The following is a 24,011-nucleotide window of genomic DNA, read 5'->3' as shown; positions in this document are numbered from 1 at the left end:
TTTATACTTTTAATCATTAAAACTTATTTAATTCTTTTTGATGGAAGTCTAAAATAAAGTATGATGCCTTATTTGTTAAACAGCTTTTAAAAGCTACAATTTAATCTCTTTTTGATAATGCAGAATCACCAGTATAAATAGTATTACTGTATGCCGTAACTGCGTTCCAGAGTTTCCAGGCATAAGGTAGTCTAGTCTCCCCTATACTAAATGGCTTCAAATAGCTATGCTATTTTAATCTATTGGTTTATTTCAACAAGGAATTATAAGTAAAGATTAAACACTGGCTCTAAGAGTTATTAGTAAAATATGTAGCCTCTGCACAGTTACTTTTTACTGGCTGCAAAACCTTTAAAACTGTCTCACAGGTTCCTGATTATGTTCTAAAAGATTAAGCTGCCAAATATGGCCTCCAAAGGATAACTTTGACAGAAAAAAAGAATATTTTGCTAAAAGAAAAAGTGTTGCATAAGGCTTAATACAACAAAATTTAGTACTAAGGCTAATTAAGGTCAAGATACTTTTTTTCCCCGATTACTAACAATGTAAGAATTTATTCACAATTAAAGAAATCTAAATCCCACCATGCTACACATCACAAATACTAAAAAACCACTTTAAAAAACACAAATTAAGTACATTCAATAGATCCAAAGATCCACAGTATTTGGCATACTTACCAGTGTCTTTATCCCTGGCCTTGTAAACTTGTCCATAGGTACCTTCTCCAATAATTCCGATGATATCAAATTTATCCACGCAGCGTTTTCCCCAGTCAATATCTTTTTCTTTGATTTCACCATAGCGAGGCCCACATATTCTATCAAATATAGTTCTTAAGTTTTTATATACAATCAAGCAAGTTGAATAAACTGTTTAATATTTAATATCCACCCTCTCCCAAAAAGTATTATAAATTATCATGAAAGTCAAGGCATCATTTCTCCATGCTGACTCTTCTATAGACTAACAAACTGGAAAAAGAACTAAGGCTTATATGAAGAACTTCCAGATTAACAAAATGTAATTTTTCAATGAGTGGATAAAACCAACACTGATACAAAGAGTCAAAGTTCTCTAACCAACCTTTAGGAAGTTTTCCTTTTCATTCATCATCTATATATATAATACATATTATATATATACAAAATATATAAAATGCTTCCAAAAAGCAAGTTTGATAATGAACATTACCAAAAATCTAACTATAAAGCTTACTGACAAATTTAGACTTACAGCTAGATGAAATTATCTTAAAAATGGAAATACTAGAAAGATGTTTAGTCCAAGTGAGTAAAAAAAGTATTAATATAATCAACTTTCAGGAATCCATACTTTGTGGCTGTGTGTGTGTTATATATGACAAATATCTGACATTCTTCAAAAGATACATAATTTAATAGTCTTTCAATATTCTGGTATGTAATAGAAATTCAAGTAAAGGAATAAAGCTACAATACTCAGAAAGACTTTTAAATGTTTTTTAGTTTTCTACTCTATACTAGAAAATTGCCTCATACTCACACGAGGCACCTGAACAGCAATTCTAAAATCAGATCTAACTCAAAGTCTTACTCACACCTTCCCTTGGTTAAGTAGAAGTAAAAAAAGAAATCAACATGCTCACTTCTTAACTGATGAACACATTTCAAGGGAGTTATCTCTAGGCACTTACTTGAAGCTAATTTAGGATACAGATTTCAAACCTTCTTCCACTCCACCTCTTGCAAAATGAAAAATGTATTTAGTTATAGGAGCAAATGGAGCTAAAAAGCAAAGAAAACATAGCAGCTTGCCCATTACTAATTTTGTTTGGGCTCACTGAATGCTGACTTCCACCTTCTCCAATTTCAGTGTTTTGTATTATTTAAAAACTTAATTATAGAAATTATCTTTAACATATAATACCCCAAGAAATTAATACATTACAAACCATGAGAGAAAATTAAATTTAGTTTTATTAGTCGTTTTGAATAGGTATGCAGGGAATTATGAATTTTTTTCAAAACTCTAGTAGAATTTATTCATATACTTAAGTTTAAAGAGTAAATATACTTTTTATTATTTTAAATCTTAATTTTTTTGTGTTTTATGATTTTATGAGGACCCAGAATCATTTCTGGTCAATTTAAGAGCAGGTAGAAAGCAAGCACATACTTAGGCCTCCTTTTACTATGTAACTGTGTTGTTGTTTTCTTTTCTTCTGGACTCTTTGAGAGATCATCTCCTCCTGGTAGCTCAGGGGGCAGTGGTAAATCAGCAAGTAAACATCGTAGTTTCTTCTCTACTTCTTTTTTAACTGCTTTTACTGAAATATTTCCTCTTAAGCTAAGGAAAAAAGGAGTCAGACAAACAAAACACATTTATTTGAGAAATAATAATCAGCCATGTCTTACACTTAAGTAGTAATGGCAAAATACTAAACTAAGTTACTTTCCAGCTAAAATAATAAACTATTCAATTGCAAAATACCAAATTTGGGGGTAAAAATGATTAGATAAAAACTAAGGAACCTGAACAAAGTATGAACTTTGGTTACAATAATATTTTGATATTTGTTCACTGATTGAAACAAACATACCATATTAATATAAGATGTTAATACCGAAAAAACTAAATACAGTATGTATGGGGACTCTCTGTAGTATAATTATAATTTTTCTGCAAATCTAAATCTGTTCAAAAAATCATATATTTCAAAGATGATTTAGAATTACTATGAAACTGTAAATTAAGACTAAAAAATCAATTAGTCATGCTTCACAGAAAAATTCATTAGTTCTGTGATAGCATCCTGACTCTGTTGGAGAGACATAAAGAGGTTTTATAGAAATAAATAACACTATATGGGGCACCTGGGCAGCTAGTCAGTTGAGGGTCCAACTCGTGATTTAGGCTCACGTCATGATCTCAGTGTTCGTTAGTTCAAGCGCTGCAAACACAGAGCCCACGGGATTCTCTCTTCCTCTCTCTCTGCCCCTCCCCCGCATGTGTTCTCTTTCTCTCCCTCAAAATAAACAAACATTAAAAAAAAAAAGTCTTGGGGCATCTGGGTGGCTCAGTCAGTTAAGCATCCAACTCTTGATTTCAACTCACATCATGATCTCATGCTTCGTGAGTTCAAGCCCCGCATCGGGCTCTGTGCTGACAGTGTGAAGCCTGCTTGGGAGTCTCTCCTTCTCTCTTTGCACCTTCTCTACTCATGCCCTCTCTCTCAAAATAAATAAATAAACTTAAAAGAAAAAGTCTCTTATTAAATAAATAACGCTAAATGGCGTTATTTATCTTGCCCATTTAAATAACCACGAACAACTAATTTAGCTTTGCCCTTTTCCAGGGTTAATTTTCTTAAATTGGATAATGACTCTCTTGAATATTTAAGGTTCTAGCTTACGGAAATTACAGGTCAAAATTTAAGTTGTTTGTATTGTACTTTCTTGAATGCATAAAGAATTCCGAATTTTAACTAGGTAATCTGATTATTTTAAACCTCCCAGTTACTAAAAAATCTGCTTAAAAATATGACATTTCTTGGGGCACCTGGGTGGCTTGTCAGTCAAGCATCAGACTTCGGCTCAGGTCATGATCTCACAGTTCGTGGGTTCAAGCCCTGCATCAGGCTCTGTACTGACAGCTCAGAGCCTGGAGCCTGCTTCGGATTCTGTGTCTCCCTCTCTCTCTGACCATCCTCCACTCACACTCTGTCTCTCGTTCGCAAAAAATAAAACGTTGAAAAAAATTTTTTAAAAATGACATTTCTTGAAAGAAAATCTTATAATGATAACAAAATTTGGACTTCACACACTTTCATAGCAGTTATGAGTCCGATAATGAAAAAGTTTAGTGAGACTACACCACTGCGGTCGGAAATTACAAATGACATTATCAATGTAAATCATTTAATTATAACTTCTATTCGTGTTAAACAATATTATTGTACAAATGCACGCTTTAATACCATCTGATAAAAACCATTTATCAATAACTATAATAAAATTGTGCCTTTTCTCCATAGCCCCGTATTACTCACCAGAAGGTTCTTTAACAGAGAAAACATGCTCAAAAGGAAACTAGTTTGCAGTTTTATTTTTACAGTAATGGTACATACCCTCCTTTTCAATGTTAATGTCCATACGTTCAATTGATTTTATGCTTCTATGTACTAGATGTTAGGTAAGGCACTGGACTTTAACAATAAAAACTATAACAAATACATTAAGATACAACTCCTGGGGCACCTGGGTGGCCCAGATGGTTAAGTATCCAACTTCAGCTCACGTCATGATCTCATGGTTTGTGAGTCTGAGCCCCACATTGTGCTCTGTGTTCACAGCTCAGACCCTGGAGCCTGCTTTAGATTCTGTGTCTCCTCTCTCTCTGCCCCTCCCCTGCTCACGCTCTCTCTCTCTCTCAAAAATAAACAAACATCAGGGGTGCCTGGGTGGCTCAGTCAGCTGAGCATCCGACTTCAGCTCAGGTCAAGATACAACTCCAGGGGCGCCTGGGTGGCTCACATGGTTAAGTGTCCAACTTCAGCTCAGGTCATGATCTCATGGTTTGTGAGTTTGAGCCCCACATTGGGCTCTGTGCTGACAGCTCGGAGCCTGGAGCCTGCTTCAGATTCTGTGTCTCCCTCTCTCTCTCTGCCCCTCCTCTGCTCACACTCTGTCTCTCCCTCTCTCTCAAAAATAAACATTTTTTTAAAATTAAAAAAAAATAAAAATAAAATAAACATCAAAAAAATTTAAGATATAACTCCTCTCAGAAAGGAACTTAGACAGACTTTTGGAGAACATAGTCAAGCAAGCAGTAGGATAAAGTACTACACAAATGGAGTCCTAGAGTAATGTAGTTAACGGGTCGCTAAATCAGGATTGAAAGATAGTAAAGGCGTCTTTCTAAAAAGGTACCACTTGAGCTGCGCCTGAAAATAAACCTATTCCAAATAATTCTTAGAAAACTGTAGTCTCAAAAAACAAAACAAAACAAAACTGTAGTCTCTTACTTGTAATTAGTTTTCAGTCAAAAATTCTCATTTGTCTGAAGATTCAAATCAACATTTTTAGAGGAAAAAACACAAATCTTAACTTTACTTATAACTTAAAAATTAAAAGACTGCCTATATTCATATATATGTTACGAACTACCAAATTCAGCAAGACTCCCAGGCTTCAGAGAAATGAAATACTAACTATCCAAGAATAATACTATATAATTAAAAGCATCATTATTTTTATTGAATACCTGCAATAACCAAACAGGAAGCATGATATTTTTAATAGCTCCCATATACTACAGCAACAAAAACAATAAAATGCCTTAACAAGAAATATACAAGGCCAATAGAAGAAAATTTAAAAATATGATGAAAATAAAACTGGATCTGAATGAATGGAAAGAAACAATGTTTTTGTACAGGAAACTGTAATGCTGTAAAGCTATTAGTCTCCAAATTAATCTACTACACTCACTAGAGTCCCACACAAAACACAAGCAAAAATTTTTTAATATAACTTGACAAGCAGGTTATAAAAATCTAAGAATAAAGACAAAAATCTGCCAAAAAACACTTCCAAAAAACAATAATGAAGTGAGATTTGCCTTGTCCTGTGGTCAACCTGTTTTAAAAGATCCCAAATTAGGGGCACCTGGATGGCTCAGTCAGTTAAGCGTGACCTTTGGCTCAGGTCATGATCTCCCAGTTCATGAGTTCGAGCCCCACATCCGGCTCTATGCTGATGGCTTGGAACCTGCTTCGAATTCTGTGTCTACTTCTCTCTCGGCCCATCCCCCCACTCATACTCTGTCTCTCTCTGTCTCTCTCTCTCTCTCTCAAAAATAAATAAACATTAAAACAAATTTTATAAAAGATCCCAAACTAGAAGCCCAAGATTGGCTGAAGTCAAGGAATATATATTATGGTCTACCCAATGTTTTATAAGAAAAAAAAAAAAAAAAAACTATGAATTAAATTGTAAATATTTTTAAATCAGAAAATTTACATAAACATTCAGATTTCAGGCTTCTTAAAAAAAAATCAAAGGCTCTAGCAACACTGGGCTCAAATTCATATACAGTAGCACTGAAGCTGAGGCTGAATAGCAGAGCTATTCACTAATCGGTAGTTGAGTCTGAGAACCAATATACTATTCATCTAAAGAAGTCAAAACAAAAAAGTACTGGCAAAGAAATAATAAAACACATTAATAGAAAAGAGGGTCTGGGTGGCTCAGTCGGTTGAGCATCCGACTTCGGCTCAGGTCATGATCTCGTGGTCGGTGAGTCTGAGTCCCACATAGGGCTCCGTGCTGACAGCTCAAAGCCTGGAGCCTGTATGGATTCTGTGTCGCCCTCCCTCTCTGCCCCTCCCCCACTCATGCTCTGTCTCTCTGTCTCTCTCTCTGTCAAAAATAATAAAACATTTAAAAAAAAAAAAAAGAAGAGAGGGTCCAGAAATACAGGTATCTATAAGAATTTTTATATATGGCACCACAAACCAGTGAGCTGGGACTATTCAGTAAGTGATGTTAGAAACAACTGGATCTATCAGCCTACAGGGTGGTAGGGGAGATCATTTTTCTTCCTCATCTAATAACCAAAAACAAATTTCTGTATGATTTGAGTCAAGTTTTTTTTAACTTTATGAACCCATAAGTTTTAAGGGAAAAATGACAGATCTGACTATATTTAAAAATGGAAAACATCCGGGGCGCCTGGGTGGCTCAGTCAGTTGGGCAGCCCACTACAGCACAGGTCATGATCTCACGGTCTGTGAGTTCGAGTCCCGCATCAGGCTCTGTGCTGACAGCTCAGAGCCTGGAGCCTGCTTCCGATTCTGTGTCTCCCTCTCTCTCTGCCCCTTCCCTGCTTGCTCTCTGTCTCTCTCTCTCTCAAAAAATAATAAACATTAAAAAAAATTTTTTAAAAAAAGGAAAACATCCATATAGCCAAAAACAAAACAAATAAATGTCAAAGGCAAGCAATAGACTCTGAAAGGCAAGATCTTTAACATAAGGGAAAAAAAAAAGAAAAACAGTATTAAGGAAAAGCCAGCATAAGATATAAACAAGTAGTTCACTGGAAAAAAATAAATAGCCAACAAGTATTCAGAAAGATGCTATCTCAATAATCAGAAAAACGCAAAATTAAATAATCATATATTTTATAGACTGTATAAATTGGTACACAGTCTTATTAAGATACAATTTGGCAGCTTTTAATCAGATTTTAAATGTATATACTTCAACCTTATAACTATCCTACAAAAATTGCTCAAACGTACATAAAATATTAATATAACAAGAGTGTGATAGCAAACAATTATTATAAATCTAAGTATCCCTTAACCAATAGAATAGTTAGTAAGAGCATGATTTATCATTCCTATAGACAGGAATATTGAACCTATCCATATATCAATATGGCATGATCTCCAACATATTAAATGAAAAAAAAAGTCGAGTATTATGAATAGTATAATCCTAATTTCCTTTAAAACAAAACAATTTATTATATGAAAGTATATAGTTAACAGTCTATCTTGTGATTTTTAAAGAGTAATAAATTCCGGGTCTGAAGGAGAAGCAAAGTTCAAAGTAAGCCTAAAAGATATTACTTGGCTAGGAAGTACTCAAAACCAAACAGGTCATGTCAAAAGGACAAGACAGTCAGCTTAAGGAGTTCCCACTGACCAAGGACAATGGAGCATCAAAAGAAGAGTGACTGACTGGTGTTGAATTGATCTGTGGCCACACATGTTAGTAGTAGTAGCCAGGGGTCTTAAAAACTTCTATATCCATGAAATGTGCAAACATATTCAAAGAAAGAAGAACAGAGACACAACAGAAAAGCAGAAGAGACCAAAAAGAATACAGGTCAAAAAAATTTTTGATGATAAGCATGACATATACCAACATCTCATTAAATATGGACACACACTGGGGCGCCTGTGGCTCAGTCGGTTAAGCGTCCGACTTCGGCTCAGGTCATGATGTCGCGGTCCATAGGTTCGAGCCCTGCATTGGGTTCTGTGCTGACAGCTCAGAGCCTGGAGGCTGTTTCAGATTCTGTGTCTCCCTCTTTCTCTGACCCTCCCCTGTTCATGCTCTCTCTCTCTTTCTCTCTCTGTCTCAAAAATAAATGTTAAAAAAAAATGGATGCACATGGAAAACAGTATGGAGGTTTCTCAAACAACTAAAAACAGAACTACCCTATGACCCAGCAATTGCACTACTAGGCATTTATCCAAGGGATACAGGTGTCCTGTTTCGAAGGGACACATGTGCCCCCATGTTTATAGCAGCACTATCAATAATAGCCAAAGTATGGAAAGAGCCCAAATGTCCATCGATGGATGAATGGATAAAGAAAATGTGGTGTATGTATACAATGAAGTATTACTCAGCAATCAAAAAGAATGAAATCTTGCCATTTGCAACTACATGGACGGAACTGGAGGGTATTATGCTGTGAAATTAGTCAGAGAAAGACAAAAATCATATGACTTCACTCATATGAGGACTTTAAGAGACAAAACAGACGAACATAAGGGAAGGGAAACAAAAATAATATAAAAACAAGGAGGGGGACAAAACAAAAGAGACTCATAAATATGGAGAACTGAGGGTTGCTGGAGGGGTTGTGGGAGGGGGGATGGGCTAAATGGGTAAGGGGCATTAAGGAATCTACTGAAATCATTGCTTCACTATATACTAACTAGTTTGGATGTAAATTTTAAAAAATAAAAAATAAAGTTAAATCAAAAAAAATAAATAAATAAAAAATAAAAGATGCAAAGCTAAATGGGGATTGTACACATCCGAGATCAGAACTTTAGATTCTATTGTTCAATAAATCAGTCAACTGTCAAAAAAAAAAAAAAGGATGCACAAAAAATACCCTCCTTAAAGCATTCACCTGTATGCATCTTGAATTCTTGAAAATACCACCAGTAAAAATTTATCTCCATAGGATATATGAAAAATAGAGAATAACCAGTCTCACCAGCCCAGAATTACTAGATTCTTGGCAAATGGGTTATTTTCTCACTAATGAAGTGACTCAGTTCTGCATTCATGCCTCTCTGCCGGAGAGTCCATTCCACAACTCATCAAAATTACAAATCACTACTCTGTTTATGAACCTTCAGTGTTCCTAGAGAATAGTGAAACCTGTAAATACCATAATTAGAGTGGTATAATTGGAGAATACCTGATTATATTGGATGAGTTCTCTTGGCAACATTTTTGATTGTAGAAAAAAGACATTATAGTGGACACAAAACACAGGAATTATGATTTTTTTGTTTTAAATTATAAAATGTTCATAATGCCAGCCAAAGTGAGCACTTGAAAGACCTACCCACACAGCATTCTCATCCACTTGTTTCCAAATTCTATAAAGATGTCAGCTAGGAAAACTGCTCATATAGTTGCTTTTTAACAGAAAATGAGGGAAAAACAGCTCTAATTTCTCCATAAAAATAAAAATGAAAAAGGTTAAGTGGTGTAACAGACAGACATTACACAGTAGCATAATGCTTCTATCCTAGCATATGTTTCAGAAATATTCTTAGAACCACATTTACTTTACAGACACTCTTATCTTAATCCTCTAAAAAATAAAATGTTTCAAAAAAAAGTCATACCCCCAATATTCATAAAAGAATCTGTAAACATGTTAAAGGAAAGCAAAACCACATTGAGTTTTCTGTAATACATAATGAATCTCCAATTGCAAAAAATTAAAAGGGTCAAGAAAAGTCTAAAAAATAATAAATTCATAAAGCTACCCAGAGTGATAAATGTATAAGGCCACAGAAGAAACCTAGAAATAATGAATATACCTGCTTTAATCACCCAGGACAGAGTCTCTCATAAATGTCCTGTTTCTGATACTGTCATTTAAGGAATATTAAATCAAAGAAAACACAGTACTAGCATCTCTAATTCCCAAACTCAATCGGAAATATACATTGTATTCTGAAGCCAACAGCAAATTTTTCCTGGAATTCTTAGCATAACCTATATTTTGTCATCTTACAAGCAGTGTGCTACATTTTAAAGTGAAAATAATAATAAAGATAATTTACTTATGATTTTTTTATAACCTTTTTATGGGGGGGGAGGGTATTTCAGGTAATTTCTCACACCAAACTTACATTCCTTTTTTTAAACTGTTAGTAACAAGGGCGCCTAGGTGGCTCAGTCAGTTAAGCGTCTGACTTCGGCTCAGGTCATTAACTTGCGGCTCGAGAGTTCGAGCCCCGAGGCTGGTTCTGTGCTGACAGAATGCTTCACATTCTGTGTCTCCCCCATCCCCTCTCTCTTTACCCCTCCCCCACGCTCATTCGCTCTTGCTCTTTCTCTCTCTCAAAAATAAACAGTAAAAAAATAATTTCAAAATAATAAAAATAAACTGTTAGTGACAAAACTTTTTTGCACTTACCTATCGGCATCTTTATCTTCAGGCAGCATGGGAGGCAAAGGTAATGGTGGTAACGTAGAGGTCACTAAAGCCACATGTTGCTCCTTCTCCTTGGCTCCTAAACTTGGTGTAAGTGGTTTGGTTTTCTCTTTAAGAGATACTGGTTCGTCCTTTGTAGCAGCAGATTTACTCTCCTTCCCAACTACAACTGCTTTCTTGGCGGCTTTATCTACAATCAAATTATTGTCCACCTTGGTTACCTGAAGAGGTGGCTTTGTTTTTGCCTTGTCGTTTTTTAAAGTCCCACCACTTGACGGAGAAGGTGCGTGTTCTGTTTTCAGTTTCTTCACATCCTTCACATGGTTTGTTTGAGATGCACCAGCACCCGTCTCCGTGCTCCCCTTCGTAGGTGTAGAAGTGTTGGAGGCTTTGGCAGCTTTGGCAGCAGCCTCAGCAGCCTTAGCTGCTTCTGCAGCTTTCGCGGCTTCTGCAGCTCTTGCTGCCTCTGCAGCCCGTGCTTTTTTATTCTTGTTCAACTCGGCTGCCAGGCTACTCTTCAGAGTTAGTGTGCTAGGAGAAATGCTAGAGTGACGGCTTCTGGATCGAGACAACCTGTGCCTGCTACGAGATCTTGAATGCCTAGAGGAATATGGGCTTCTGCTTCGGGATTTGGCAGAACGTCTGGTGGAAAATAATGAAGATTTAGTCAGGAATTCAGAAAAGTTCAGTCTGAAATTTACAAAAACTACTAACTCAATCTTGTTACATAAAATAGAAATCTATTAAATTTCAAAATCATAATACAGTTTTTTGGGGGGAGACTTTTTTAAAAGACAGAAAATGCTTTTAAGCAGATTATTATCTATCTGGTAGCTAAAATTTTCCTGAAAATAGACTGTCTTCATCCTGGTCTAGCCTATGAATGCTCAAAGGTGAGACTGGATGAAAGCAGATCTCTGGTAGAAGAAATACTCTAAGGATTAGGAACAAAAGTGTGACGAAGCATCACTGCTGTCTTTAGAAAAGAGAAGTACAGGGGCGCCTGGGTGGTTCAGTTGGTTGAGCATCCGACTTCAGCTCAGGTCATGATCTCACAGTTCATGAGTTTAAGCCCCGCGTCGGGCTGTGGCTGACAGCTTGGGGCCTGGAGCCTGCTTCAGATTGTGTCTCCCTCTCTCTCTGCTCCTCCCCTGCTCACACTCTGTCTCTCAAAAATAAATAAAGATTAGAAAATAATTAAAAGAAAGAAAAGAAAAGGAAAGAGAAGTACAGGGGTGCCTGGATGGCTCAGTCGGTTGAGCGTTCAACTTCAGATCAGGTCGTGATTTCAGGTTCGTGAGTTGGACCCCGTGTTGGGCTCTGTGTTGACAGCTCACAGCCTGGAACCTGGAGTCTGCTTCAGATTCTGTCTCTCTCTGCCCCCCCCCCCCATGCTTACTCTTTCTCTCTCTCTCTAATTAAATAAACATTTTAAAACATTAAAAAAAAAAAAAAAAAAGGTCTTTCTGAGGCCCCTGGGAGCCTTCTGCTTTAAAAAAAAAAAAAAAAAAAGAAAGAAAAGAGAAGTACACAACAAGGGTACACCAATGGTAGCAGTAGCAGGGTGAAGTCTGACCAATCTTTCACCAAAGTCTAATCTCTACATCTGTAAAGCTTCCTCACTCCACAAATTCAGTAGTCGGTAGTGCTCTGTCTACAGCAAGAGTGAAAAAGACAATGCCTGTCATTGGACAATAAGTAAAAGCAGTCTCTAAATCTTGGTAACTACTCAATAATGACTGCAATTCACTTCTCAAAAAATACTGGAAAATATAAAAACTATCATATATATTTAAATACAGTGACAACCAAAATTCCTATAAAACAAATGCAGCACAGCACCATGTGAAAGGAAGCTGAAGTTTTCAAATCCTCACCTTATCAAAACTAAAAACAAGTATCTACAAGACAAAGGCACTATGATAGTACTCTGACATGTTTACCAGGTCTCATTTTAATGCTCACATCAATCCTAGTGAAGTATCTACAGTTTACAGATTGGAAATGTAATCTAAAATATTATGTTACCTAAAATCAATCCCATACTCATCAGTAGTTGTACTGGTTATTACTTACTGTCACTACCCTATTCCTCCAATACTCTTCTATCCAACTCTGTGCCAAAGGAGGCTAACCTCAACAAATGCACCTTCTGAGTTTCAGGGCTGTCACTGGCAGATCAGAAGGCAGAGAAGGCCGAATTATTTCTTCCCAGCATCCTCCCTTTTGGTCACATTTTCTGACAGAAGCTGTGTCCCCTTATCACCCTCTCCACAGCTCTCATCAGGCTCTAAAAACACTGTATTTTCCTTGCTTCCCTCTGTAACTACAGGAACATCCCTTGTGGGTTCCCTTAATCCACCCCTTTATCTGCAATCCTTCGTGAAAGTCTCTCGCACCATCTCAGTTGGATTCAGTTTCCTTTCAGAACCTTGCCTGATCTACCTTGTATGCCAGGTTTTAAATCCAGACCTTCTGACTGAAAAGTAGCTAGGTTAACACAATAAAAAAAATTAACACACTGTGAAGGAGAGAACTCTTGCTGAAATTTTGTAGAAGCTATGGGGAGAGAGTAAATAAAGCAAAGAAACTCCTAAAAACCCATAATTAAAATAGGGCAGAGAGAAAAGGAAGGACTGGAAATTCTGTTTATATATGATGTTAGTAAAGTATGGAGGAAAACATTTAGAAACATTCTATAATTCTAATATGAAAATAAAATGATGGGGGCGCCTGGGTGGCACAGTCGGTTAAGCGTCCGACTTCAGCCAGGTCACGATCTCGCGCTCCATGAGTTCGAGCCCCGCGTCGGGCTCTGGGCTGATGGCCCGGAGCCTGGAGCGTGCTTCCGATTCTGTGTCTCCCTCTCTCTCTGCCCCTCCTCCGTTCATGCTCTGTCTCTCTCTATCCCAAAAATAAATAAACGTTGGAAAAAAAAAAAAATTTTAAAAAAAAATAAATAAAATAAAATAAAATGATGATTAGGTTTAGGATAAACTCAAATACAAATTAAACTTCTCCCTCACTCTTTCAAAAACATTTCAAAATGTACTGAGGGCCAATTGCTGTTCAACATTGAGCTTGTGTTTCATACAAACCCAGTATTTTATATAAAGTATTTATGCAACACTATTTTAGATTAATGGGAACACAGTTTAGAAAATACTTAAATCTAACACTTGCTTATCATTAAATATTCATATACACCAATCATTAAAATCACCAATAAGCTTACAACTATTTACAAAATGAGAGGAATTGTTTTGCTAAATATAAAGTGGTAACTATCTCAGATAACTTTAATACAGGAACCAACAGTGTCATAATATGAAACACTCAGCCACATTTTTTATGTCTTTTCCCTTTAAACTCTTGGGCCTCAAAACAAGTCTCATATGCCATGCTTCTAAAGCAACAGATAGGTACACAGCAGGAGAGAGCAAAGAGACTATCATTTCATCAGAGGTAACAGTACAGAGCTTTCCTCAAATTAACTTTCCTACACTAGCAAGATTCGGATCATCAATTTCATACAGACACATAAATTATATTTAACTGAGAGATTTATGACTAAGTTTTACCTAAGAAAAGAGAGACAAAGATATTACGTAAAACCCTAATACAATTAACTCCCGTGGCCTATTAAATTATTCTTTTCTGGATAGAATCTGGATAAGCATTATCAGCAAAGACTTAAAAATTTCTGGTCTATAAAAGGGATATATTGGAGGTGCCTGGGTGTCTCAGTTGGTTGAGCATCCCACTTGGACTCAGGTCGTGATCTCAAGATTTGTGAGTTCGAGCTCCCATCCAGCTCACTGCTATATCCCTCTCTCTACCCCTTCCTTGCTTGTGCATGCTCTCTCTCAAAAATAAACATTTTTTTTTAAAAAGTAAAAAATAAAAGGGTTATTTTAGAAATGAGGTTTTTATATGTTTTGATCTCTGTATCAATTAAATTCTTCTGGACATACCCTCCATTCCTCTCTAATTCTTCTATTTCTCTTCAAAAATTTAACTTTTCATTTTTTAACTTAAAAAAATGTTTATTTACTTATTTTGAAAAAGAGAGACAGACAGACAGACAGACTGCATGAGTGCAAGCTGGAGAGGGGCAAACAGAGAGGGACAGAGAAAATTCCAAGCAGGCTCTGTGCTATCACAGCACAGAATCCGACATGGGGCTCCATCTCACAAAAGGTAAGATCACAACCTGGGCCAAAATCATACCGACTGAGCCACCCAGGTGCCCCATAAGTTCCTTAACCTTTTAACTTCATGTCCTAGGAAACATGCATTCTCTCAGTGCTTACGGTCTGAAACAAACATGGTTTGGAAACCTAAAATTAAATATAAACACAAAATTCAAGTTTAAGTCATTTTTACAAATGATCTAATACTTCAGCCATACAAAGTTACGAGGGTAAGAGAGAAGTGCATCTTCAAGACTACAGAATGAACGATATCATGGTATCTTAACGAAAAGAACGAAATGGATGGTAGATAGCAAGTCTTTCTTTAAAGATAAGATTTTTCTTCTTTTTAAAAATGTTTTTTTCAAATATCTCTACGCAGTGAATACATATTAGCTGTTTCTTGTCTCTTTTTAATGTTTTTGAGAGATGGTAGTATCTCTTTAAGAAGTTGAGAAAACTTTCCATGTTTCTAAGGCTTGCAAATTCATACAACACAAAGCAGAACCAGAATCAAAGCTTGATATCCCGAACCTCAACTGGTTAGTGCTCACTGTGAATTAGGTTAGTGTTCCTTAGAGAAAGAGCATGGTGTAGTATTCACTTAACTGTATCACACAATCTCTCCAAGAGTCCAGGTATGCTAACACTAACTCTTAAAATTTTTACTATAATAATATCTAGTTCCTCATTATATAAAATATATAACCACTATCCAAAAGAAGTTTCTAAAATGATAGAAATGTTCTATACATGTTCATGTCTGATACATTAGCCACTATTCTCAACATTTTTTAGCTTAATTTTTCTACCCTGTTTATTTCACATTCTAATAGCAGCTATATGCATTTCAAAAACTTGATTACCCTCCCAAAAAAGATATAACAATGCTTCCCATGCAAGGACGGTCCAACATATGCTAATCCATAAAGGTGACATACCACATCAACAAAATGAAGAACAAAAATCACAGGATCATCTCAGCAGATGCAGAAAAAGCATTTGACAAAATTCCACAACTTTGCATGATAAAAACTAAACAAACAGTATAGAAGGAACGCACCTCAACATAATAAAAACTTTCAGTTACAAGATTAATAAGGTTTGAGGATGTAACGTGTAACGTGGTGACTACCGTTGATAATATTGTATAACTGAAATTAACTTAGAGAACTCTAACCAAAAAAATTAAATCTATGAGGTGATGGATGTATTACATAACCTGATTATGATATGAGAATCCTTTCCCAATATATACACATAGCGAATCATCACAATGACACTTTAAATACATAATTTTCTCAATTATATCTTAATAAAACTAGTAAAAAAATGCCTTCTTAAAATGAAAAACAGTACCTGAAGTAGTCAAAAACCTGCCTTTCTCAATCATCCCTTTTGTTACCCTCTCAGTCAAAATTTTAAATATTCCTATGTAATTTGTCATGTATTGGTATTGGAACAGCTCAATTAACTTTTTCTCATTTTTTTCAAGTAACTATTAACAATACTAGGGCAGCCTCTTAAATCCGTCCTCCTGTTTCAGATCTTCCTTTACCCTAACTAATCTATACTTAATGCAAAGTGAATACCTTCCTCTAATATCTCCTCCTATAATTTTAATTTCACCACTCTTTTCCACCCATTTATCCAGGCTAGAAATCTTCCCAGTTTCCTGATGCCCACAGCACATCTCATCAACTGCCTCACTTTATCAGTTCTAACTCTACATTCCCTTACATCCACACTTCTATGCATGTTTCCTATTGTGGCTATAACAAATTACCAGATTTAGTGGCTTAACCACACAAATTTATTATCTTACAGTACCTGAAGGTTGAAATTCCAAAATCAGTCTTATTGGGTAAAAATCAGCACATCACCAGGGCTTTGTTCCTTTTGCAGTCTCTTGGGAAAATCTGTTTCCTTGCCTTTTCTAGCTTAAGGCTGTCCATTCCTTGGCTCTTGGTCCTCCAACAATCTGACCTCTGCTTCCTTTATCACATTTCCTCTTCTGCTGTTTCTGTCCTCACATGGCCTTTTCTGACTCTGCTGACCCTCCTGCTTCCTTTTATAAAGACCCTTGTGATTACAGAGGACCCACGTGTACAGTCCAGGATAATCTCTCCATCTCAAGATGTTCATTTTAACCTCATCTGCAAAGTCCCTTTGGCCGTGTAAGGAAGTATACTCACAGGTTCACATGGACACCTTTGGGTGGGCCATTATGTAGCCTACCACATCCTCCCCTCTGTATTCTCAAGGCCACTTTTCTATTTCAGACCTCATTATCTCCCCTGAGAGTACCTTATCATCTCAAAAATCTTCATATTTAGTCTCTCCCTACTCCAATTATTTCTACAGACACCATCACCAAACAAATCCTCACTGTTCAGTGAATGTTAAATGCTCCAAATTCACTCATTTCCCTTCTCTTTTTAGTAGCTATTCCAAACCTTCACAATTTATTCCAAACCTTTCTGTCTTCAAGTTAACACCATTCCAAAGTCTTTTCTTAACATTGTTTTACTTCTATTTTGCAGAAATAAAAAAAATTATCAGGCATAGCTCCCACCTACAAGCTTAATCTGTATCTCCATCTACCTCACATTTTACCTGATCTCAGAATAGAGGTGTTCTTCTTCCTATCCAAGACTAACTCTTCTATAATGCTATCAATGCCATACTCTCTAGATCTTACTTCAAAGAGTATGGGCCACAAACCAGCAGCATTAGCCTCATCTGGGAGTTTGTCAGAAATGCTGTATCTCAAGCCCCAACCCAGACCTTCCGATTCAGAGTCTGCATTTTAACAAGATCCTCACTAAAGTTTGAGATGCACTATTCCAGGCTCCTCCATGACTATTTCACTATTTGTGATTTCAACCCTTTGCTGTCCATTTACTATTTCAAGGATTAAATAATTCATCTTTAAAATCTTTAAAAACAAACAAGAAAAATACGTACATAAATACATACATATAAGAAAAAACAAACAATGGTATTTTTGTATTTTATCTTTTTCTCTGCTTCCAATTACAACCAAATTCTCTACATACATACACCCCTCAAACCCCTATAATTTGGCTTGTATCCTCACTAAAATTAATTACTAGGGTGAACAATGACCTATCTTTGGGGTGGGGGAGGAATATCAACATCTGTGATGACCTTCCTCCCACTTCCAACTAACCTACAAGAACCTTCAACACAATACAGATAAAACTATTAAGTCCTCTCCAAATCCACCCCTTTTCTTCTCAGGCAATAGCAGATTCTGAAATTCTGAAACAGCAAAGATCCAGAAATCATTCTATATTCCATATGGTCCTTTTCCTCTCTTCTCCCATATCCAACTGATCTGTAAGTCCTGCCAATTGTACATCTTAAGCATCTCTCTAGTTGTCTAGGCTCTTTGTCCCATAGCTACTATTTCTCATTTGGTCCTACATCACCTCTCACTTCGCCCAGTCTAACAGTCTTCTTTCCAGACTCACCTCAAATCTCTATCCTTTCCAATTTAGTCTCCATACCACCACCTGAATCTTCCAGTTACCCCTGTAACAAAGCTCTAGACAACCCTGCACTGCATACAAAGACCTCGTCCAGCCATCCCCAAACACAGAATGCCTTTCTTATATTCCTCTCTTCATCTCTGGTACCTGCTAAGTACAAAGATACCTCATATCATAACGAAAGGTCTACTACACCTCTATAAAGCCTTCCCTCATTATGCCAGAGAGCTGGAGATGTTCCTTGTCCTATGATCCTGCCTCATTAGAATAACAGATAATTTGTCTTCCGCAAATAGACTGAGATCAACTGTATCTTCATAGCCCAAACTAGCACCAATGTGGCAATGGCAGATAGTCAATAAATATTTGCAGAATTAAGCACCTGCTGAGAATATTCCTATTGAATGGAATTCATCTTCCTTATCCTAATATTAAGGTGCTGCATGATCTAATTCTAAACTACCTTTCCTTATCACATCCTGAATCTGCCTAATATTGCCATGCCTTTACTCACAGACTCACCTACTGAGAATATTCTCTTCCCCTCCATATTCTACTCAAGTCCTACAAGGCCTCATTCAAGAGTTCTTACTCTGAAAGCCTTACCGCCAACTCCAAGAAAGAAGAAAGCTCTTCTTTCTTTGAACTCCCCATAGGGCTTTATCTGCATCTTTCTTAAGATGTTTACCATTCTTAACTTTGTATTTTAGGTATTTACCACATTGTCTACTAGACTATATCCTCTTTGAGCAGCAGAAACCAGGTATAATTCATTTTTTTTAATCACTCCACAGTCCTTAGCATAATACCACACAGATGATAAGTCTTTTCCTGAGTAAACAAACATACCATATTGCATGTCTCAGTTTACAAAACACTTTTATAAACATTTTTCGTCTGACTTGCTCTTCACAGCAACCAAAGTACACAGAAAGATGAGAGAAACTAAGAAGAGAGTTAAAAATGTTATGTAGAGCCCAAGAGCTATAAAGAAGTAGAGTCAATACTGAATACCAAGTCTTCCAATTGAAAGCCAGGCGTTCTTTATTGCTACCACATCAAACTACATCCTTCCCCTCCATTTATTTCTTACTTGCCTTTATGGATCAAGTTAAAGTCCCAACTCTGTAACCTCCCCATTTGCTGAATAATACTTGTGACATACTGCCTTGTATTCTATGTCTATCAAAAATATAAACTGGATTATGCCACACCTTTGCCTAAAACTCTCCAATGGCTTCTCACTGCATTTAAAATTAAAATAAAAATCTTTGTTGTGATCCACAAGACCCAAACTGCCTCTCATCTTCATTACACTCTCCTTTACTCACTAGGTCGCAGTCACTAGTCTCTTTTATGATTCTTCAAAGTTATGCTTCTTCCTGGTACCTTGGCAATACTGTTTTCTCTTTCTGGGATACTTAGATCATCACATAGTTGCTCTTTCTTGTCATTCAGGGTTTTCCATATATTTATCAACACCACAGTGAGCCTCTCCTCAGAAAAATAAATAAGCACATCATGTTCCCTCCCCCCTTCCACCACTGTCTTGTTTATTACTCCATCCCAGTGCCTAGAACTGTGTCTGGTATGTAATAAGGAATCAAAAGATATTTATTGAATTGATGAATAAAAGAGCAAAGCACATGTTTATCATCTGTTCTCTAACTGCCCATAAATGCTAAATTTGTATAACTGATACCCAGCTAACTAACAGGCAAAGGTCCACTGATGAAATTCTACTTAAACTAAAAAGATTTAAGAGACAGAATAACATTTAGCTAATTAGCTTCTTCGTATAAACACTGAGATGAATTTATCATTTTATTAACAACCAACCATTTTATATCCATTATCCCATAGGGATTTAATGAACAAAACTAGTTTTTCTGTTGTAAAACTATATTCATTCCTTATTTTTAATAACTAGAGTCTCTTCTTGATTAGAAAAATATGTAATCACAGAAGAAATGCAAATGGCCAGTAAAGAAATTTAAATGCTCTCTTCTCTCTCATAACCAGAAAAGGCAAAATAAAGCAATGGTAATTAATTTGCATCCATCAGAATGTCAAAAATTGGAATTCTGAAAATATAATTTATGAAAATGCACAGAAATGGTCAGTCACATAAATTATCAGAAGGAATATAAAATTACTCAGCCTTTTTAAAAGGCAGTTTGGTAATATCTATCAAATGCTTTTGATCTGCAATTTCACTTACGAGAACATATCCTACAAAAACATTTCCATATGTGTCAAAAAGTTATTACACAGATACTCTTTAAAGGACTGACTATAATACAGAAAAAATGAAAAAACAGTACCCAACAACTGATAGGTAAATAAAACTTGAAACATTTCAGTATGGAATTCTATGTAGCCAATTTGGAAAGATCTTCAAATACTACTGCTAAAAAAAAAAAGTAAATAAAAATTTATGGCATAGTCACATTCTTAATGCTTACATGTACACGTTTGTATGAAAGTATATACACAGAAAAAACATATACACCAACTACATACAGAGTTATACATTTTAAAAGGAACAGGGGGGCGCCTGGGTGGCGCAGTCGGTTAAGCGGCCGACTTCAGCCAGGTCATGATCTCGCGGTCCGTGAGTTCGAGCCCCGCGTCGGGCTCTGGGCTGATGGCTCAGAGCCTGGAGCCTGTTTCTGATTCTGTGTCTCCCTCTCTCTCTGCCCCTCCCCCGTTCATGCTCTGTCTCTCTGTCCCAAAAAAATAAATAAACGTTAAAAAAATAAATAAATAAATAAAAAATAAAAGGAACAGGAATAAAAAGGACATCAAGGGTAGCTTTCACATCTTGCTGTATATTCTTCTGTATTGTTTTCAAGTATCTCATATATAAGATTTTTTTTTTAATGTTTATTTATTTATTTTGAGAAAGAGAGCAAGCAAGCAGGGGAAGGTGCAGAGAGAGGGGGAGAGAGAGAATCCCAAGCAGGCTCCATGCTGTCAGTGCAGAGCCTGATGTGGGGCTCAAACCCCGGTGAGATCATGACCTGAGCCGAAAACCAAAAGTCAGACACATAGCGGACTGAGCCACCCATGCACCCCTCATATGTAAGTTTTAAATACAAACAGTATGGGTTTTTAAAAAAGGTAACACAATTTCACTGTAGAAAACTGAAAAGTACAGAAAAGTTTAAAAATAAATACTCATAGATCTTGCCCATGGTTCTGTGGTAGCTTGTATGCCCTTGACTGCTACTGTTACTCTCGAATAAACCCACGTTTGTTAGTAAAAATAAATTTTTAAAAAAATTTTAATGAAAATAAACACCAACGGTGGTGCCTTGCTGGCTCAGTTGGTAGAGCACGCAACTCTTGATCTCGGGGTCGTGAGGACAAGTCTCACACAAGGCATAGAGATTACTTAAAAAACAGTAAGTATTCAAAACTCATCAAAAGAATACACAAACACCAACAGAAAAGTTTAAAGATGAATACCACCAGAAATTACAACAAACCAAAATCTATGCTATAAAGAAAACTTGTCACTTTCTTTAATAAAAATAAAAAAGGCTGCACAAATTATTCTTACTACAGTACACCACCTCTTAACCCTAAAAAATTAAATTTAGAAAATCATGACTACTTAAGTGACACTAATTAAAGAAAATACTATGAACATTAATGCATATATTTTTAACAATAAAACATTTTTCAAATGTTCCTGTAGGAAACCAATATAGCTAATCATTATCATTACACACATGCTACAAAATAGGAGATTTTCCTCTTTTCCTGGACTCTGTAAGAGTAATAAATAATTACACAGGCTCATATATAAGGGTCAAGCAAGGCATCTAGAATTTTTCTGACACCAAAAATTAGACCCCAAGGGAAACAACTTTAACCAAAAAATAAAAGTAGGATTTATGAAAAATTCATAGCTAACATCATTTTGTGGAAAAAGACTAAAATGCTTTTCCTATAGGATCATCAGGATCAACACAAGGAAGTCTCATTTTACCACTTCTAATAAACATTGTACTTGAGAAGCGCCTGGGTGGCTCAGTCGGTTAAGCGTCCGACTTCAGCTCAGGTCATGATCTCACGTTTCGTGAGTTCAAGCCCCACATCGGGCTCTGTGCTGACAGCTCAGAGCCTGGAGCCCGTTGCAGATTCTGTGTCTCCCTCTCTCTCTGCCCCTACCCGCTCACACTCTGTCTCCGTCTCAAAAATAAATTAACATTAAAAAAATAAATTAAAAAAAACCCCACAGAACATTGTACTTGAGATTCTAGCCATTGCAACTGAGCAAGAAAAAATAAGTAAAAGGAATCCAGACTGTATCCATTTGCAAATAACATAATCTTGTATACAGAAAATCCTAAGATTCTACTAAAAACTATTAGAACTAATAAGCAAGCAAGATGGCAGGATACATGATCAATGTAGAAAAATCTATTGTAGTTCCAGACACTAGCAATGAACAATTAAATGAAATTACAAAAACAACTCCCATTACACTGAAAAAGTATACTTAGGAATAAATCTAACAAAAAAAAGTTCAAGGATTATTCCCTGAAAACTTCAACATACCACTGAAAATATTGAGGGAACATAAATAAATGCAAAGACATTCCATACTCATATATTTTATGACTTACCATTAAGATGGCAATACTCTCAAATTGATCTCCAGATTCAGTGCAATCCCTATGAAAATCCAAGCTGCCTTTTGGCCAGGTAAACCTAAAATTCATGTGGAAATGCAAAGGACCCCTCTCCTCCTCCAAAAAAGAGGGGGAAGGTCAAAGCAATGTAAAAGAGCAAAGCTGAAGGACTTGCACTTCCTGATTTCAAAAATTACTGCAAAATTAGAATCAAGCACTTCCTGATTTCAAAAACTACTACAAGATTAGAATAATCAAAACTGTATGGTACTGGCTAAAGATGGACATGTAAAATCAAAGGACTAGAGCTGACAGTCCATAAATAAACCCTCTCATTTATAGTAAGTGGATTTTCAACAAGGGTGCCAATACAATTCAATGGCGAAAAAAATACGTAGCCTTTCAAATAAATAGTGCTGGCACACTGGTTTTCCACACAATAGAATGAGGGTGGACTTCTTTCTCTCACCATACACAAAAATTAATCCAAAATAGATCAAAGATCAAGATGTAAAAGCTAAAACTATAAAACTCTTAGAAGAAAATATAGGAATAAATCTTTGTGATGTTCAATTAGGCAAAGACTTCTTAGATACAACATCAAAGCACAAGCAACAAAAGAAAAAATAAACAGGACTTCATCAAAATTAAAAACTAATGTGCATTAATGGATGTCAACAAAGTGATACAATGGGGGAAAAATGCAAATCATGTATCTGTAGCACAATTTAATTGCTCCTAGTCATTGTACTTGGGTTGTTTCCAGTTTTGTTGTTTTCTTTTTCTTTTTTTCTTTTTTTCTATTAGGTAGGCATTATACCTCCCATTTTACAAAGTAGAAAGACCAGAGCTCAAAAATTGAATTGCTTGATATTGCTCTGCTATGAAAGCAACAGAATTAGTACCTAAATCCACATCTATATAATTTCTAGTCTTTGCTTTTTCCTTTATAGTGGATATTTACCCAATCAACCCAAAGTAGGTCTGCCAACCAGACAGTAGTCTTTTGGTTGTTCTGTTAACACCTCACCCTAGGAATTCTCTTTTTTTCTTCTTATGAGTCCATAGACAATGACTCAAAAGCTAAGTGACTTGTCCAAAGTTTACACTGTGAGAATGGCCTAAGCGGTTACAAACAAGTTACCTAGGAAGAGTCCATTATTTTGCACTAAATTAAAATGAACTCTCGTGAATAC

General features: G+C 36.1%; 1 protein-coding gene across 3 annotated transcripts in view; it reads right to left on the bottom strand.

The window, feature by feature from the left end:
• The window catches only part of CDK13 (cyclin dependent kinase 13), a 123,547-nt gene that overhangs the window by 85,916 nt on the left and 13,620 nt on the right, over window positions 1–24,011 (bottom strand). For all 3 annotated transcript variants that reach the window (XM_086697011.1, XM_025929994.2, XM_025929995.2), the window contains exons 2-4: window positions 10,447–11,106; window positions 2,158–2,328; window positions 681–820 (exon numbers count right to left, since the gene is read on the bottom strand). In XM_086697011.1, coding sequence (XP_086553137.1) covers window positions 681–820; window positions 2,158–2,328; window positions 10,447–11,106 — 971 coding nt within the window. The remainder of the gene's footprint in view (window positions 1–680; window positions 821–2,157; window positions 2,329–10,446; window positions 11,107–24,011) is intronic.

This window comes from Puma concolor, chromosome A2 (genome assembly GCF_028749965.1).
Source record: "Puma concolor isolate L17-30 chromosome A2, mPumCon1.1.hap2, whole genome shotgun sequence".
NCBI lineage: Eukaryota > Metazoa > Chordata > Mammalia > Carnivora > Felidae > Puma > Puma concolor.
This window is presented reverse-complemented; position numbering and strand designations above follow the sequence as displayed.